The 20,189-nt window shown below is 41.6% G+C and overlaps 1 protein-coding gene across 1 annotated transcript in view; it reads left to right on the forward strand.

The window, feature by feature from the left end:
- QRFPR (pyroglutamylated RFamide peptide receptor) overlaps window positions 1-14,734 on the forward strand; it is a 62,394-nt gene extending 47,660 nt beyond the window's left edge. Inside the window, exons 2-6 of the mRNA XM_061419271.1 lie at window positions 1,455-1,613; window positions 4,614-4,675; window positions 9,079-9,314; window positions 11,568-11,665; window positions 12,407-14,734. Of these exons, the coding sequence (XP_061275255.1) occupies window positions 1,455-1,613; window positions 4,614-4,675; window positions 9,079-9,314; window positions 11,568-11,665; window positions 12,407-12,807 (956 nt within the window). The 3' untranslated portion in view covers window positions 12,808-14,734. The remainder of the gene's footprint in view (window positions 1-1,454; window positions 1,614-4,613; window positions 4,676-9,078; window positions 9,315-11,567; window positions 11,666-12,406) is intronic.
- The last annotated feature ends 5,455 nt before the right edge of the window (window positions 14,735-20,189 follow it).

Here is a 20,189-nt window from a genome sequence, read left to right on the forward strand (position 1 = left end):
ATTCTCTGTGCTTGGAACACATCAGTGCGAAAAGAGACAAAAACCCTTACTCTCAAAGTGTTTACATCCTAGTAGGGCTGGGGAAGGTCCTCCCAGGTGCCACTAGCAGTAAAGAACCCACTTGCCAATGCAGGAGACACAGGAGGAGGAGAAGACACAGGGTCAGGAAGGTCCCCTGGAGGAGGGCACGGCAGTATTCTTGCCTGGAGAATCCCATGGACAGAGGAGCCTGGTGGGCTAAGGTCCATGAACTGAAGAGTCGGGTCACAAAGAGTCGGACATGAACTGAAGCGACTAAGCATGCATGCACAGGGGTGAGGAAACTTTCAATAAATGGTAAAGCAAGTCAGTAAATTACATAGCATGTTGGAATTGGAAGAGTTATGGGAAAAGAGTAGAATAAGAGAGGAGGAACGAAAGGAGGTGGCAAGGGACATGCTGTAGTGACAACAGGGTTGTTCAAGTAGGTCAGCCTCATTGAGAGGGTGACATCTGAGCAAAGACTTCAGTGAAAGGTGTGAGGAATATTCTCCTGGGGAAGAACATTCCAAGCAGAAGGAAAAGACATGAGAAGACCTGAAGTGAGGATGTGCCAGCAAGGAGGGCTTCCTTAGGTCTCTAAGCAGAGCCAGGCAGAGCATTTGGGAGAGGAGGTGAAAAGAAGATCTCTGGTTTGAGCAAGTGGATTGAAGTTTCTTCCAACTTTTTATACTCCCTGAGCTTATGTTTTTCAGATAGTTCAAAGTAATTAATTTGGTATTGATGAGCAGGGTGGATTCAAGAGCAGAGATATCAGACCGTATCTCACAAATACCAGTGGTGAGGGGGCCGGACACACAGTGTAAGAAATTTATAAATGCAGACAATGCATTCAGATATTTTTATTTAAAATATTATGTATATCAAATGAAGTATGCTCGCAGACTTTGAGACTTTGCATTAGAGAATGTGAAATCAGTTAAGAGCATAAAGGTATAATCTGCATATTAAGTCTTGGACAGGAAGTCAAAGGACAATAAAAGATAAAAGAAGAAATCAGAGAGTCTTTGGTGAAAATTATTCCTTTGTTATGATTTGACAGGGAACCAAAAAGGAAGAAAGAATCAAGAACCACTTTGTGGTTTAGACCCCAAGAAACCAGTTAATAGCAACTTTGCTTATTCTCAAGGAAGGGTCACACTGATTTTCTTCTGCTTATTGTCAATGGCCAGATACTTATTTGTCCTTTCATCATCCCACTATACATAATTACATATTGTTTAGTAACTTGAAATCCACTTAAGGAAAGAAAATATCAGCCAGTGCAAACTTCCTCAATTATTTTGTATCTACTGTGTAATTATAGTCATAAAACTTTTAAACAAGGCTCAGAACTAATTTACTGTGATAATGACAAAGAGAGATAACACTTGGATTCCTGTTGCTGCTTAACTTGTCCTGGTTCCTTGCTGCAGGTGCCTTCATTTGCAAGATGGTGCCATTTGTCCAGTCCACCGCTGTCGTGACAGAAATCCTCACGATGACCTGCATTGCTGTGGAGAGACACCAGGGGCTGGTGCATCCTTTTAAAATGAAATGGCAGTACACCAACCAAAGGGCTTTCACGATGCTGGGTGAGGACATGCCCCTGGCAGCATTAAAGCTGTGCTTCACTACAGAACAAAGAGAATTTCTGTAACGTGAACCATGTTTATGAACTAAAGGAGGAACCGCCTGTCTGTCTTGGAGGCACTGGGGTGTCATTTTACAGTTTCAGTCATCTCCGAACTTACTGCTCCCCTCCCCTCTCTCCTTGAGCCCTAGCTCAGCTCTGAAAATCTCTTCTCTCAGATTTCCCTGAGTTACTGTTCCTAAATTTTTAGCCTGGCGCTAGTGGTAAAGAACCCGCCTACCAGTGCAGGTAGGCATAAGAGATGCGGGTTCAATCCCTGATCAGGAAGATCCCCTGGAGGAGGGCACATCAACCCACTCCAGTGTTCTTGCCTGGAGAATCCCATGGACAGAGGAACCTTGTGGGCGACCATCCATAGGGTTGCAAAGAGTCGGATAGGACTGAAACGACTTAACGCGCACAGGCACACAGCTGATCTAAAATCTGTCAGTGGCATCTCCATATTAATATTCATTAGATTAGTCAGCTGTCATCCTGAGGTAAGAAGCAAGCAGATTTCAACAGGTAGGTTTTGACAGAGGCCAGGAAGGTGTGTTTAGAAGAGTGGGGAACACGGGTGCTGCCTAGACGGGTCTCAGTGCGAAGTGTACAACAGCAGAAGGCGGCAAGACCTGTGAGGACACCCAAGCGCTGGAGATGCCTGACAAAGGTGGATTTCATTCACATCCTAACTGTGCTTCAGGCACTCCTGAATCCCCAGGTTGCTGTAACCATTTCTGAATCACCCTGTGTCCTGTGATGTATGTAAACCGAAAGCAATGTCATAAAGCGTAGCACAGTGAAATGGAAAAATTTCTTTATTTGGTAATTATAATTGAGCCATTTAAAACTTCAGTGTGGTTCTCAGCGATTTGAATGCGTTATAGCTGAATAACCAGAGGTTTCAGAAGAACAAATATGATAATCAAAGAGAGCAAATATGATAATCAAAGAGAGGAATTTTTACTAATATCTCACTTGAGAGGAATGAGTAAACATTTATTTCTGCTGTAAGAATTTAGCCAGCATGGGATAGTAGAGTTACAGAAAGAACTCCTGAAGGTTTTGCTACACTAAACTCTTTGAAATAATTTGAAACGAGTTCAAATAATTTGAACTCTTTGAAATAATTTTCCCTCTATGGGCCTATAGAGGGAAAAAACTGTTAATTATTTTCAAATTTATGTCACATTCTCCCTGAAAAAGAATTCAAAGACCTCTTGGCTTTTAATAATTGACATGTTTCCACCATCAGAACATCTGAAAATAGCATGTGGGTGTGGAAAGAGGGTTAGGAAAGAAATACATGGAGGGCGGAAGTTATTTTCAAAAAGACAGAGAAGGAAAGAGTTTTGACATTTGAAGGCAAAGTTGATAATAGGCAGCCAAGGCAGTTCCTACTCAAAAAAGTCGTAGGAGACAGAAAGGCATTTAAATCAAGAAGGTTCATCTCCCCAAGAGGCTTTCCGCAGCACTGACTCATGTCTCCCTCTGTCTCTGTCACTAGGGAAACCAGCTGTGTCCTCTCACTGGGTCCGCCCCCTCACTGGGTCCGCCCTCTAGATGAATCCCCCACCCCCATGCCTCAGCCGGCAGAACCTGCTAGGCTTCCTTGCCTAGATTATACCACTTATTGCCCTTCTATCACTGAGCAGACAGTGGAGTCAAGAGAACTGGCAATGAGCTAAGCCAGGTAGGCTCAATTCCTCCAAAATTTCTACTAAAGACTGGAAAAATGATTGGATATGAGATAACAATAAAATAATTATTGGACTAGGAGAGAATGGATGTGTGTAGAAATGAAGAGAGAGTGGGGGGCAGAAACAGAGACAATGATCTGTGAGCCTGAGGACAACCTTGAATCATTGATTCATGATAACTTTCTATAGGTGGTGTCAGTCCGTGTGTATCTTTATAATAAATTCCAATCACAGTTTAAGTGGGTTCCTTGAGATCTACAGCTACGCAGTGTTTTTTTTAAATGCTCCCACTCAATACACAAAGAGCAAGCAGAGTTTGAGCTGGGAAATTTTCTTCAAAAGCAGTGCTCTTGGTTCTGGCCTTGCCCTGGTATGTTAAGATTCTCTTTTGTTCTTTGCTAAGGAATGCATCATTGAAGTAATCCCCTCAACAAACTCATGGAAAACGGGAAATTTGGAAAAAGTACTCTGTTTTTTTTTTACACATGTTTGTTTTGTAAACAAGAAAATAATGCTTATATAATTATGCTTAATATAAATATAATTTCAACTTTAAGAAGCTATAGAGGATTCACTCTATCATGTTTATGTTATTCATCCATTCAAAAAACAAACAGTAGGTGCCCAATCTGTTCCTGCCAAGGGAAATGGGAGCTGAGACCAATTCTGTAAATTCCTCATGAGAGGACTCGGGCGTGAAGAACATGAACAGAAATGTCACAGGACACAGAGAGACAAGCGACATTGTAGAGAACCTCCAGGACCCTTTTAAGGAATTTGCGCTTTATCCAGCAACAGCTTTTTATTCTTTAAATTAGTTGCTTAATTACTTTTAATTGGAGGATAATTTATATTGTGATGGTTTTTGCTGTACATCAGCTTGGATCGGCCATAGGCATACACGCGTCCCCTCCCTCCTGAACCCCTCTTTCACCTCCCTCCCCACTCCTTCCCTCCAGGTTGGGTTCCCTCTGTCATGCATATATCAAACTCCCACTGGCTACCTATTTTACCGATATGTTTCAGCGCTATTCTCAAAAATCATCCCTCCCTCTCCTTCTCCCAATGTGTCCAAAAGTCTGTTCTTTATGCTCCAGTGACAATTTGGAGGGTAGAGTGGAAAATGTGAGGAGACCACTGCCCTGCGCCAGGGAAAATATGATGCGGTCCCTTGAACATAAGGAGTCTTTATGGTTAGAGAATTAAGCGCAGGTGGATTTTGCTTTGCTGAGTTGCATTCTAATAATCTTAACGTTTTACAGGGCTGGTCTGGCTGGTGGCCATCATCGTGGGAGCTCCCATGTGGCATGTGCAACGACTTGAGGTAGACTGGGGACTGGGATTGGTAATCAGTGTTGAAATGTTTTTCCACCCCTCTTACTTGTAATCATTTTCCTCCCTGCAAGCACATTACTGCAAATTTGTGTGATCTCAATTTTTTCACTGGAGGTTTTTCAAGTGGAATAAAATAATTTGCTTTAAGATAGTTTTCTCTGCTTTTTTCAGCTCTTTCTTGAACTTATATTGTTAAGACTTTAATGCTTAAAATAAAATGTTCCAGGGTCACTTTCTGCATTTGCCTGCCAGCAGAAACATGCCGTTCCTGGTGTTGTTCAGTGTCTTGTTACATCCTAAGAGTTTGATGCTTGCTCTAGATTTTTCTTTTGTTTTTAAGTCACAAAAAAATGTTAACCATTTATTTACTTATTGGTTGATTTTCCTTCATAAGCACTTCCACTGCCTCTTAGTCACTGACAAATATCTGAACTGGAACATGCAAGCCATTGATTTGTGAACCTGAGAATGACCTTAAATGATTGATTCTTAATAACTTTCTATATGTGATATCAGTCTGTGTGTATCTTTATAATAAAGATAAACCTCTCTGTTCCCCTCACACCTCTGTCAGCTGGGCCCAGCCTGCAGTGGTGATTCACAGTGAAGAAAACACTGCACCATTTTTGGTGACCTGGTCTCTTTACTGGGGCCTACTTGAATGTGTCCTGCCTGGGAGAGCTAGTGTAGACAGTGGTCTTCAAAGACACAAGAGGGTTGCTCACATGGCCTCTGAGATAATTTTTTAAATTACTTATCTTTTGTACCTTTTTAAATTAGTATAGGTAAACATGAAGCTGCTGGACACTCAGTGTTCCCCTGGCCAGGATATCAAATGAGCCCTCAGGCAAGAGTGCATTTTAAAAAGTGACTTAGGGCTTCCCTGGTGGCTCAGGTGGTAAAGAATCTACCTGCAGTGCAGGAGACTCAGGTTTGATCCCTGTATTGGGAAGATCCCATGGAGAAGGGAATGGCTACCCACTCCAGTATTCTTGCCTGGAGAATTGCATGAACAGAGGAGCCTGGCAGGCTATAGTCCGTGGGGTCGCATAGAATCGGATACGACTGAGCGACTGACACTTTCACTTTTCACTTTGATGTTCGATGCAACCTGTATATAAATGAGCTTGAGTGCACAGGTAACAACAGAAGGCAGTTCTATTCTCTCTTACCACCTCTAAAAATGTGATGGATGAAGCCTTGAATGGGTCCTGTAACTCCTGTGGTCATTCAGAGAATAAAATTCCTCCGGTCATTTTCAGTCACAAGAACAGTAACTGGTCACTGAATATTGTTAGTTCCCTTATCAAAATATCCAGTCCAGTGTCACAATCCCTCAAGTCCATACTTTCAAATCAATTTAAGATATCTCCCTTTCCCCAGTTTGAGCCATTTTAGGCCTAGAATCCTAGGGTATGGAGAGGAGCTTTGATCCCCTTATTCTGCATATTACTGTTTCTCATGATTGATTCTTTATTTCATGGGTTCCTCACAAATAATATCCCTGGGGCTTCCAATGGCTACTCCCTTCCTTAAGCTTTCACACACAGCTGGACGTGGCCAACTCCTTTCTCTGAGGCTGCCCTTATTTCCAGCAGGAAACCCATACCTTTAAAAATAACCCAACCCAGTTCCCATAGGGCCTCTAATTCTGGCTCACAGAACACAAGGAGATATGTCCATTTTTAAAAATAAAATTATTTTATCATATGCTTTAAATATATTTTAAAATATAACTCATTTATTTTGTAGAAAATTAATTAAATCTAATTGGCAAAACCAGTTCCCTCTGTCAGCCGGATCAGCCAAATCAGATTTGCTTTCTGTCAAGAAAAAGTATGATTTCATTTTTCAAGTCAAATAAATGTATTAATGTGCTCTCCCACGGCCACCTTCTCCCTCCTAAATTGTATTAGCAAGAGTGCAAGCATGCAAGACGCTTTAATTCCTCGGCGGGCTGAAATGAAGTGCCAGTGATGTCACCATTTGCACTGATGTTCTGTTTGCTTTGCTCCTGCTGCGCTCTCTCCCAGGAGTGATGTATCTGACAGCTTTCAGGGGCTGGAAGCAACAAGGTGGTTAAGTTAAAGTTGTCATCACTTCTGCCCTTTACTATGCAGATAATGGGTATTCACATCTCATCAACTGTCAAAACACCTTTTTTTCTTTTTCTAATGTCAAGTTTCCCCTGAATAGAAATCCATTTAATACAGGGAAAGGCACAAAACCCTGTCCTGGATTTATGGTGCCTTGATCAAGGGGGCTTCACTGACATCCATAGTTTGGACTACCTCTTATTTTGGTGGTCCAGAGTGAGATTGCAGTTGGGTGAGAGATAGGACTTGTGAAGACTGAAAGGAGGGGGATTATGAAAAAGGAACTGGGAATGTAGACCCAGCATGACACTTCAATCCCACCCCACACATTCTCTTAGGCAGTGAGATTTTTGGAGAATTGTGAGTTTAGACATAGAAGGTCTGAAATTGGTTCCCATGAAACCATCTGAGCACACCCTCTTGTCTCTTCTCAGAGACAAGAAGGTCTCTGCTTGTCCCCAGGGGAACGTGCATAGTTCAGAGGCTGTCAGCCTCTCCTTATGCTTTAGAACGCATCAATATGTGACCCCCATGGTTTTAGGCCCTGTGGGCTCTGCTTACATGAGTCAGAATGAGCTTCACCTTCATATCCTCTTCCCAGGGAGTACAGACCTTGAAGTTATTGTTTAATACTTTCATTCCTCATTGCATTTGAAAAGTAATGCCTAGATCAAAACTTGAATTGTCATACTTTTGATAACAATACCAGAAAGCTTCCCACCCACCCCACCCCCCCACCCCCCCCCCCGCCATTCAATTGGCTTTGAAGATTGGTGATAATATTCTGGGAATGGAGGCCGAAATATGTGTTAAGACTTAAATGTTCCTCATCTGTAAAGCTCCAGAGTGACTCAGATGACAAGAATTTTGATCAATTCTCTAACTTTAATTCCTATTATCCAGATATATGACTTTTGAATGTACTGTAAATGTTTAATTTTTCTCATATTAGCATTTTCTATGGTTTCCCTGGTGGCTTGGTTGTAAGCAATCCACTTGCCAATGCAGGAGACATGAGTTTGATCCCTGGATCAGAAAAATCCCCTGGAGAAGGAAATGGCAACCCACTCCAGTACAGTATTCTTGCCTGGGAAATCCCATGGCCAGAGGAGCCTGGCAGGCTATAGTACATAGGCTCGCAAAAGAGTTGGACGTGACTGAGCGACTAAACAACAGCAACAAATTGTAATTGTTATTATTAATTTTTGAACTCATAAGTCAGTCTCTTAGAAATAGTACTTATAAATAGAAATTGCCTTTCTGTATAATATATATGTCAAAGGCTTATAATTGGGTCTGAATATTAGTACACTGGCAATAGTTCAGATTCTAATTTCTCATTCATCTCAAAATCTAAAAGCTACAAGTTTCCTCTCTAAAATCTTTGTGAACAGCATGATCACTACAATCTGAAACAGCAGTAGCAAAATACAGAATTTCAGTTCAGAAACAAAATGCATATTTTTGGTACTTATTCAATTGGAAGAAGTCTGATGCCTTGTCAAAACTGATCTCATCAACAATTGAGAAAGCAAAATCATGTAACAGCAAACTAGCTGGTTGCTTTCCCATGTGGCACAGTGGTAAAGTATCTGCCTGTCAGTGCAGGAGACGCAAGAGACAGGGTTTGATCCCTGGGTTGGAAAGATCCCCTAGAGAAGGAAATGGCAACCCACTCCAAGATTCTTGCCTGGGAAATCCCATAAACACAGGAGCCTGGTGGGCTACAGTCCAGAGGGTTGCAAAGAGTCAGCTGTGACTAAGTGATGGAGCATGCATGCAGCATAACCAGCTGGCATGCTAGAATAAAATATTTTTTTCATACATACTTTGGTCATTCTAGTGTTCTTTCTTTCACTCAACTGAAAATTTAATGCTGCTGCTGCTGCTAAGTCATGTCAGTCATGTCTGACTCTGTGCAACCCCATAGACAGCAGCCTACCAGGTTCCTCCATCCCTGGGATTCTCCAGGAAGGAACACTGGAGTGGGTTGCCATTTCCTTGACTATCATGTAAGAAGGCGGAAAAGATTTTTTTTTTTTTTAAGTGAACAGGCTATGGACCTCGATTCCATTTAAAATCGAAAAGAAAATATCAAACTGTCAAGTATCTAAGCAGTGAAGGCGAGAAAGCACACTTCACAACAAAAGAAGAAGCAAAATTGTATCTCATTTGAAATATGTACCCACAGTAAACATGTGAGGCTCTGAGAAGCCTGCCTGACAGTAGACTTGGTTGCTTTGTGTGCTTTGATGCTGCCTCTGGCTCTTCTAACTGAATTATACTTATTTTAAAGATTAAGTATGACTTCTTATATGAGAAAGAACACGTGTGCTGCTTGGAAGAGTGGAGCAGCCCTGTCCACCAGAAAATCTACACCACCTTCATCCTTGTCATCCTTTTCCTCCTGCCTCTCATGGTGATGCTTATCCTGTACAGTAAGATTGGCTATGAACTTTGGATAAAGAAAAGAGTTGGGGATGGCTCTGTGCTTCGAACTATTCATGGAAAAGAAATGTCAAAAATAGCCAGGTGTGTTGCATGGAACATTCACCTGTTTAAAACATTCACCTGTTTTAGAGACAGTAGCCAGAGATCTCAGATGCCTGGATAATGTAATCAAAGTGTCATTGGTAATTTATGTCGCGCACATGCGCTGACTTTGAACTTTTTATTTTACATATGACAGAAAGAAAGAGCAAGATCACCAGCTCCCAAGTTAGAGGGGGAGGTCACTGTTACAGATAATTGCCTGAAAATTTTTTAATTGTTATATTTTCATCTGCATGTTGATGCAAATTGTTGTGACTCTCTCCTTTCTGCTACTCCCCAGCCACTTGATGTAGATAAATCTCCTTACTCCCAAGCCCCTGACTTTCCTCATATGTACTAGAAAGCATCAAAATATCCATCCATACTTCCTCCTGTACAAGTAATGATGCTAAAAGATTTGAGATGATATGTATAAAAATACTCTGGAAACCAGAGTATGTTATTTATTTTAAATTGTTATTTTATATTTTATTTTGGGGCTTCCCTGATGGCTGGCTCAGTTGGTAAAGAATCTGCCTGCAATGCAGGAGACTTGGGTTCAATCCCTGGATTGGGAGAAGGGAATGGCAACCCACTCCAGTATTCTTGCCTGGAAAATCTCATGGACAGAAGAGCTTGGTGGGCTGCAGTCCATGGGGTCGCAAAGAGTCGACGAGACTGAGCAACTAACACACACATACACACCCAAAGAATGATGCTAAAAAGAGTGAGATGATACATATGAAAGTCCTTTGGAGGTGAGAGTATGTTATTTATTTAATTTAAAATAATTTAATTATTAAATAAAAATTAAAATAATTTAATTATTTTATATGTTATTTTTACCTAAGGGCTTTACTTTCTGATCATATGGACTAACAGAAATTTAAAAACACAATTACTGCTACGGTACTTGTGGGCCATTTGGTTTATTTTATAAGCTACACTGCACATGGCACCAGCTTAGAAGTCTAGTGGTGTGGCGGTTTATCATTTCTTGAAGTGTGCAGCGACCTCTAGTGCCCGATTTGTATAAAGACGTACTGCGGCTCCATGTACAGGGTGCTACGCTGTTCAGCATCTTGGGACTATTGCTGATTTAGCTCTCTCTTTTCCTCCGAAGAAAAGGCTAACACGTTGAGATAATAATGAATGCGACTCGTTAAAATTTGAAAATGCGCAGATCTCTTGCAGACGTTAATCGTGACTAATAGAGAAAACTCTGAATCCCTGGTTGATCATATTATTTAATTATATAATGGAAGATTACATTTTAATTCTGTCCTGAGGACTTCCCATATTTTTCTATCACAGGCATGAGTGTTTTTTGATATAAAATGAATAAGAGCTTTGGCACTGAAGTTAGACTGCCTACATTTAAATCCAAACTAAACTTTATCGTTTAAATTCTCAACTTTCTGATCTGCAAAGCCATCTGACTTTGCAAGTTACTTAACCTTCTCTGAGCAGAAGGCAATGGCAACCCAGTCCAGTACTCTTGCCCGGAAAATCCCATGGACGGAGGAGCCTCGTGGGCTGCAGTCCATGGGGTCGCGAAGAGTCGGAAACAACTGAGTGACTTCACTTTCACTTTTCCCTTTTATGCATTGGAGAAGGAAATGGCAACCCACTCCAGTATTCTTGCCTGGAGAATCCCAGGGACGGAGGAACCTGGTAGGCTGCCGTCTATGGGGGCGCACAGAGTCGGACATGACTGAAGAGACTTAGCAGTAACCTTCTCTGTGCCTCAGTTCCTGCATCTGTCCAATGGCTTGTCAGGAAGATTAATCTGTGCCAAGCATCCAGCATGCTGCTAGGCTCATAATGAGCACGTATCTTAAGGATACTTGGAATATTAGAAATATAGGGATGAGGATAGTAACGATGGGGAAGGATGATAAACAGCTCACAGTTAGCTTGTCATGAGCTTCATTAGAGGCTTCCCTCGTGGCTCAGTGGTAGAGAATTCACCTGCAGTGCAGGAGATGCAAGAGACAGAGGTTCGATCCATGAGTTGGGAAGATCCCCTGAAGAAGGGCATGATAACCCACTCCAGTATTCTTGCCTGGAGAATCCCATGGACAGAGGAGCCTGGCGGGCTACAGTCCTTAGGGTCACAAAGAGTTAGACACAACTGAAGAGACTGAGCATACACAAGCTTCATTTACATTTGAAAATTATCACTGAGAGGTCTAAACTTGACACATCTGCTAAGGAAAAGTTAACTGACACAGTGTATCCTTATGGACCCAGGAAGAAGAAGCGAGCTGTCGTTATGATGGTGACAGTGGTGGCTCTCTTTGCTGTGTGCTGGGCACCTTTCCACATTGTTCACATGATGATGGAATACAGTGAGTGACTGTCCTTCTCACTTGATGGAAGTTCTGGTTCATTCCCTGCTAGAATGGACAGTGAATCATTGAAATATTTAGCCATTCACTTGGGTAATCAAATCTCAAACATTTACTAGGTTTCTTTCAAATTTACAAGATAACCAGATCATTATGTGATGGGTAATTATATATGAGTTTGATCAAAGCTTTAGTAATTATAGAAAATAAAGAAAAATGTTTGAGATGCATCTCCCATGCTATGCCTTCTGGTCTCCCTAAACCATTTAAACCTTGGAAGAAGTGTGACATCCTGTGAGTGTTCCCTATTGGGAACCCACACGTGAACCACATGAATTTAATAACACCCAGGATTTCAGCTAGACCTTTAATATATCATCTCTGATAATCTGAGCCTTAACATGGTTCTCAGATGATTTGTTTCTGTAAGACAAGTGGACATTTGAAGGGTGACTGCATCTTCCAGTTTATGTGAAGCTTGAAATCATGTTGAAATGCAATAAGCCCTCTAACATGTGCTGGGCTTGTAACCCTAGATTCTCTAACAAGGAGGACTCATCACAATGAGTCCTCTTCTTCAGACATCAAATGGCTCTCCCCAAAGTCTTGGAGAATTTTTCACAGAGAATTTTCCATAGTTGTACAAGTGTAACTGTTTCATAAAGATGGAAGATAAACAAAAATGTTGTTTTATATTCATTCAAACAAATGTCCATTCTAAAGGATTATTTTTTATTTCAGGCAACTTGGAGAAGGAATATGACGATGTTACAATCAAGATGATTTTTGCTATAGTGCAAATAATTGGATTCTCCAATTCCATCTGTAATCCAATTGTTTATGCATTTATGAATGAAAACTTCAAAAAGAATTTTTTATCTGCAGTTTGTTATTGCATTGTAAAAGAAACCTTATCCCCAGAACGAAGGCATGGAAATTCAGGGATTACGATGATGCAGAAGAAAGCAGTGTTTTCCCGGAAAGGGAACCCAGTTGAGGAGACCAAAGGAGAAGCCTTCAGTGATGGCAACATTGAAGTCAAGTTGTGTGAACAACCTGAAGAGAAGAAACATCTCAAACGACACCTTACCCTCTTTAATTCTGAACTTTCGAAGAATTCTGGTTTAGGCAGTGGGCATTAATTATAACTGTCTTCATAATTCATGCTATTCATAGCTGAATCTGAAAATTATTTTGAACAAAAGTTAAAGACTTGCTTTTTATCTAAAAGCCTTCTCCATGTGCAGTCAGTGTAATATGGCTTTCTATTTATTGCTAAGTTGGATGAGATCGTTTAACACTTGTATTTTTTTTCTGAAGTTTAACAGTTGAACACTATAATGTAATTTTTAGTGCACCATTGAAGGTTGGTGATAGTCTCTTGCAAATGAAGTGTGTCCAATAATCATAAAGCCAAAGACAGTGAAGACACAGCAGAGTGACAGCTTAGGTTTTGAGCCAGATGCTTGGGTTTCAGCTTCTTACCCATCACCATGGTTGTAATGACTGACCAGCCACTCAATGTCTTCAAGTCTCCTTTCCTTCTTGCGTAAACTGGGGTGGTTCCTCCAACTCCAGGAAGTTTCTGCTGCTGCTGCTGCTGCTGCTGCTAAGTCGCTTCAGTCATGTCCGACTCTGTGCGACCCCATGGATGGCAGCCTACCAGGCTCTGCCATCCCTGGGATTCTCCAGGCAAGAGTACTGGAGTAGGGTGCCATTGCCTTCTCTGAGGAAGTTGCTACCAAAACAAAATGAGATAGCAGTGGGAATGCACTTTGCGTTCTGAAGCACCCAAGTTCTGAAGCATTATTGTGGTTCTTCATGTCTCGATACGGCCCCACCCTGTATCTGTTCTCTTTTCCTTTCTGAGACTTGACCTCAACCCTATTCAACCTTTCACATGTCCCTGTTTTGTAGCTAGTTTCTTTCATCAAAAGAAGAATATTCCTGGGATCCTCATTCATAAGTTGACTATAGTATATTTTGGAGAAGGAAAAGGCAAGCCACTCCAGTATTCTTGTCTGGAAAATCCCATGGGCAGAGAAGCCTGGTGGACTCCAGCTCATGAGGTCACAAAGAATTGGACACAACTGAATGACTAAGCACATAATACATTTAGGCCAATCTAGCTATATCAAATATTTATATTTTTAAAACTTTTATTTTCACTAGTGGGATGAAAGACTTTTTGTCATGTTAAAGGGCTTTTAGGTGTAGTTAGAATCAGCTGCAAGTCCATGACATTTTATCATGCCCCAAACTGACCCTCAAGAGCGCTGGATCAGGAAGAACAACGGAGTTCCTCACCTGTATTCCTGACCTAATTCTCCCTTAAACACAGCCCCTCTCCTTTTTGTCTTTTCCTCTTACTCCCAAATGTCATGGTTCCAGTGGTCACCCTCATCATACTCTGTTGCTTCCCCTTTATTATCTGAGCTTCCCAAATTCCATTCATTACAGCCTCGTGACCAAAGTGTTTCTTCTGCCTCCAACACTTCTTCTTCCAGCCAGGTATTAGAAAGAAAGGGAAGCTCAAAAATTCTTAAGGTATTTCACTTGTAGAGCTTTCAGGTTTGGGAACCAATGAATGCAGGCCACTGATATCTTTCAAAATACAGACATTTAATTTTATATGTATGTTAATGTGAGCATGGTTTAAAAAAAAAACACACAGATGAAACAGTGTATGATACTGAGGCCACTGGTATCTTTCAAGATACAAACATTTAATTTTATATGTATGTTAATGTGAGCATGGTTTAAAAAAAAACACACAGATGAAACAGTGTATGATACTGAGGGAAATATGACAGAAGAAAATTAATAGTCAAGAGGAAAAACTGATTATTTGGTTGTGTTAAAATGGCCTCACCATGGGTTATTTATATATACTGTTCTCCTGTTTTCCCTAGTTACTCTGTAGCAAAACAGTGATTATCATTATGCCATCAAAAATAAATCATATTCACTGACTTTTGGTTATAGTTATTTGGCCAATATCCATATGACTTTTCCTAAATTTAATGTTACACATGCTCCTAATATGTCAATGAAGAACAAATAATACTATTCCTGACTCTTTAATTATTAAGACTGTTGTTATTTCATTGCTAAGCCATTTCAACTCCTTTGGACCCCAGTGGCTGAGGCCTGCCAGGCTCCTCTGTCCATGGGATTTCCTAGGCAAGAATACTGAAGTGGGTTGCCATTCCCATCTCCAGAGGAATCTTCTTGACCCAGGGATTGAACCTGTGTCTCCTGTATTGGCAGGTAGATTCTTTACTGTCTGGGCCAGCAGGGAAGCCCAATTCCCAAAGGTTGATTATTAATCACCATGATGAAGAGAAAGAGCTGGTAAGTAAGAGAGAAATGGCAGCCACACAAATTCTGGTTGCTTAGTGATTCTTTACCACTGAGCCACTTGGGAAGCCCATGGTTAAGGAGGGGTAAAGAAAACTATTCTTCCATTTACCAGCCTTTGGGTAAAATGTCTATGAAATCAGTGAAAAGATCTGTACCCCTGTTCAGATGCTTAAGTCTTTTGTTTCACTCTGGAACACTGTGCCAAAAAGATCTCTGTGTATTGACCAATATGGTGACATAATTAAAATGGGAGAGGACAATCTTTCAAACAAATGCTTTCAAACCAACTGAATACCCAAGTACCAAAAATAGGACCTTGATCTTTATATCACACATGAAAATTAAATCATAATGCACCATAGACTTAAATATAGACGCTAAGTCTATAATACTAGAATAAAATATAGAAGATAATCTTTACAACCTAGATTAGGGAAAAGGAGAAAGGCTAAAATAAAAAACTGATAAAATGAACTCCATCAAAAACAAAATTCTAGAGCTGGTCCTAAGATGGCAGAGGAATAGGATGGGGGGACCACTTTCTCCCCTACAAATTCATCAAAAGATCATGTGAATGCTGAGCAACTTCTACAAAACAATTTCTGAACACTGGCGGAGGATACCAGGCACCCAGAAAGGCAGCCCATTCTCTTCAAAAGGAGGTAGGACAAAATATGAGAGACAAAAAGAGAGACAAAAGAGTAAGGGAAGGAGACCCATCCTGGGAAGGGAGTCATGTCAGAGGAGAAGTTTCCAAACACCAGGAAACCCTCTCAATGGCAAGCCTGTGGGGAGTTTTGGAATCTTAGAGAGCAACATAACCGGGAGGGGAAAAAAAAAAAAAAAACCCACAGAATATGCGCCTAACCACAACTCCCAGTGCAGAACTAGCCCAGACACTCATCCGCCACCAGCGAGTGGGGGCTGGACAGGGAGGCACAGGCTGCATTGCTTAGGGTAAGGACCGGGCCTGAATGCTCTGAGGACAATCTGGGGGAGCTAACGTGAGACAGCAACCCAAATTGTGGGATAGCCAGAGAGAGAAAAAGAGAGAGAGAGAGAGAGGACTTTCCCGCAAAAAGCTCTAACCTAAGGCGCAGACTGGCCCACTCACAAAAACAAAGGATTGCACAAACACCAAAGGAGCGCTAGCTGGCTGCAGACCAGCCCAGCCCCCCACCGGAGGCAGAGAGGCAGGCAAGCAATAGCCAGAGCTGGAAGGCAAGGGGCAGTTTCGACCCCAGAGACTGGCATCCTCCACCAAACTGTGAGCAGGCTTCCAGTTGCTAACTGTGTCTTCCTGGAATCCTAGATGGTTGACATCTACCAGGAGGGTTGCAGCCTGAGATCAGCTCCCCAGAGGAGACACACGGCACCTGAGATGGCACTCTCACGGCACACCCAGGAAACAAAGTGGCCAGAAGCGGGTGGTGATTAAGACTCACAGCCCACCTAGGAAGGTGCACTTGCCAAGCACATGGTTGCCTGAGCTGCTCGGAACTGGGTAGGGCACAAAACAGAGGCCCAACCGTGTCTGTGCCTTTGTGGAGTACCTGAGAGCCTGAACCTGAGCAGCTTAGACCTGGGAAGTGCATGAAACGCAGGGCCCAATTTGGACAGCACCCCTGCAGAGCAGGCTTCAGGAACCTGGAGCTTGAGCAGTGTAGACCGGGGAAGTACACACTGCCATGAACTGGGGCAAACCCAGTGTGGTCCATATACACTGCAAGCACTCTTTGCACACGCCAGTGATATGTGTTTGCAGTGTTCCTCCCTCCCCACAACAGAACTGAACAAGTGAGCCTAAATAAGTGACCACCTTTGCCCTTGTGTCAGGGTGGAAATTAGACACTGAAGAGACTTGCAAACAGTGGAAGCCAAAATAAACAAAAAAGAGAGAACTGCTCTGGAAGTGACAGGTGCAACAGATTAAAACCCTGTAGTTAACATTGACTAAGCATTGGAAATGGCCTATAGACCTTGAGAACAAGTATAAGCTGGAGCAAGGAACTATCTGAAACTGAACTGACCCCACACTGCCCTCAACAGCTCCAGAGAATTTCCTAGATATATTTTTACTATTATCATTTAAAAAAATTTTTAAGTTCTTTATTACTCCTTTAATTTTCATTTTTATAACCTACTATTATCTTGCAAAAAAAGAGATCCTATTTTTAATGCAAATTTCATATTTTTTTTAATTTTTGTGATTGATTTTGTTTTGTAGTCTTAATATTGTATTTTTGAGAGTCTAACCTCTACTCTAGCTTTTTAATTTTTGCTTTTTGGTATTTGTTATCAATTTTGTACCTTTAAGAATCTAATCTTCAGTACCTATTTTTACTTAGGGGTGTGAATACTGGCTTGATTGCTCTCTCCCCTTTTGACTCTCCCTTTTCTCCCCCAGGTCACCTCAGTCTCCTCTCTCCTCCTATTCTTCTCTACATAACTCTGTGAATCACTCTGGTTTTTCTGGGCTGTGGAGAACACTTGGGGAACTGATTACTGGGTAGACTGATCTCTCCTCTTTTGACTCCCTCTCTTCTCCACCTGGTCACTTCTATCTCTCTCCTCCTTCTCTTCTCCATGTAACTCTGTGAACCTCTCCAGGTGTCCCTCACTGTGGAGAATCTTTTCACCATTAACACAGATGTTTTATCATCCGTGCTGTATGTATGGAGAAGTCTTGAGGCTACTGTAAGAATAGGACTGAAAGCCAGAGGCAGGAGACTTAAATCCAAAACTTGAGAACGCGAGAAAACTCCTGACTCCAGGGAACATTAATCGACAAGAGCTCATCCAAAAGCCTCCATACCTATGCTGAAACCAAGCTCTACCCAAGAGCCAACAAGTTCCAGAGAAAGACATACCACACTAATTCTCCAGCAATGCAGGAACATAACCGTAAGCATTAATATGCAGGCCTCCCAAAGTCATGTGAAATCCATAGACACCCCAAAATTCACTACTGAACACTTCATTGCACTCCAGAGAGGAGAGATCCAGGTCCACCCACCAGAACACAGATGCAAGCTTCCCTAACCAGAAAACCTTGAGAAGTCATTAATCCAACCCCACCCACAGGGAGCAACCTTTTTTGTGGAAAAAAGAGGAACCACAAACTTTCAGCCTACAGAAAGCCACCCCAAACACAACAATCTAAACAAAATGAAAAGGCAGAGAAATAGTCAGCAGTAAAAGGAACATGATACATGCCCACCAAACCAAACCAAAGAGGAGAAGATAGGGAGTCTACCTGAAAAAGAATTCAGAATAATGATAGTCAAGATGATCCAAAATCTTGAAAACAAAATGGAGTTACAGGTAAGTAGACTAGAGACAAGGATTGAGAAGATGCAAGAAATGTTTAAAGAGTCAATCAATAATAAATAATGCAATATCTGAGATCAAAAGCACTCTGGAGGGAACCAACAGTAAAATAACTGAGGCAGAAGACAAGTGATGTGGAAGATAGAATGGTGGAAATAAATGAAGCAGAGAGGAAAAAAGAATTAAAAGAAATGAAGACAACCTCAGAGACCTCTGGGACAATGTTAAATGCCCCGACATTTGAATCATAGGAGTCCCAGAAGAAGAAGACAAAAAGGGCATGAGAAAATACTTGAGGAGATAATAGTTGAAGACTTCCCTAAAATGGGGAAGGAAATAGCCACACAAGTCCAAGAAAACCAGAGTCCCAAACAGGATAAATCAAGGGGAAACACCCCAAGACACATACTAATCAAATTAACAAAGATCAAACACAAAGAACAAATATTAAAAGCCTCAAGGGAAAAACAATAAATAACACACAAGTGGATTCCCATAAGGATAACAGCTGGGAATAGCAAGACATACTTAGAGTGATGAAAGAAAATAATCTACAGCCCGGGTTACTGTACCCAGCAAGGATCTCATTCAAATATGAAGGAGAAATCAAAAGCTTTACAGACAAGCAAAAGCTGAGAGAATTCAGCACCACCAAACAAGCTCTCCAACAAATGCTAAATGATCTTCTCTAAACAGGAAACACAGAAAGGGTGTATAAACTCGAACCCAAAACAATAAAGTAAATGGCAACAGGATCATACTTATCAATAATTACCTTAAATGTAAATGGGTTGAATGCCCCAGCCAAAAGACAAAGACTGGCTGAATGGATACCAAAAAAAAAAAAAAAAAGACTCCTATATATGCTGTCTACAAGAGACCCACCTCAAAACAAGGGACACATACAGACTGAAAGTGAAAGGCTGGAAAAAGATATTTCATGCAAATGGAGACCAAAAGAAAACAGGAACAGCAATACTTATATCAGATAAAATAGACCTTAAAACAAAGGCTGTGAAAAGAGACAAAGAAAGACACTCAGATCAGATCAGATCAGACAGTCGCTCAGTCGTGTCTGACTCTTTGCGACCCCATGAATCGCAGCACGCCAGGCCTCCCTGTCCATCACCAACTCCTGGAGTTCACCCAGACTCACGTCCATCGAGTCAGTGATGCCATCCAGCCATCTCATCCTCTGTCATCCCCTTCTCCTCTTGCCCCCAATCCCTCCCAGTATCAGAGTCTTTTCCAATGAGTCAACTCTTCGCATGAGGTGGCCAAAGTACTGGAGTTTCAGCTTTAGCATCATTCCTTCCAAAGAAATCCCAGGGCTGATCTCCTTCAGAATGGACTGGTTGGATCTCCTTGCAGTCCAAGGGACTCTCAAGAGTCTTCTCCAACACCACAGTTCAAAAGCATCAATTCTTCGGCGCTCAGCTTTCTTCACAGTCCAACTCTCACATCCATACATGACCACAGGAAAAACCATAGCCTTGACTAGACGAACCTTTGTTGGCAAAGTAATGTCTCTGCTTTTGAATATGCTATCTAGGTTGGTCATAACTTTTCTTCCAAGGAGTAAGCGTCTTTTATTTTCATGGCTGCAGTCACCATCTGCAGTGATTTTGGAGCCCAGAAAAATAAAGTCTGACACTGTTTCCACTGTTTCCCCATCTATTTCCCATGAAGTGATGGGACCAGATGCCATGATCTTCGTTTTCTGAATGTTGAGCTTTAAGCCAACTTTTCACTCTCCTCTTTCACTTTCATCAAGAGGCTTTTTAGTTCCTCTTCACTTTCTGCCATAAGGGTGGTGTCATCTGCATATCTG

Source organism: Bos javanicus, chromosome 6, assembly GCF_032452875.1.
Source record: "Bos javanicus breed banteng chromosome 6, ARS-OSU_banteng_1.0, whole genome shotgun sequence".
NCBI classification, from domain to species: Eukaryota; Metazoa; Chordata; class Mammalia; order Artiodactyla; family Bovidae; genus Bos; species Bos javanicus.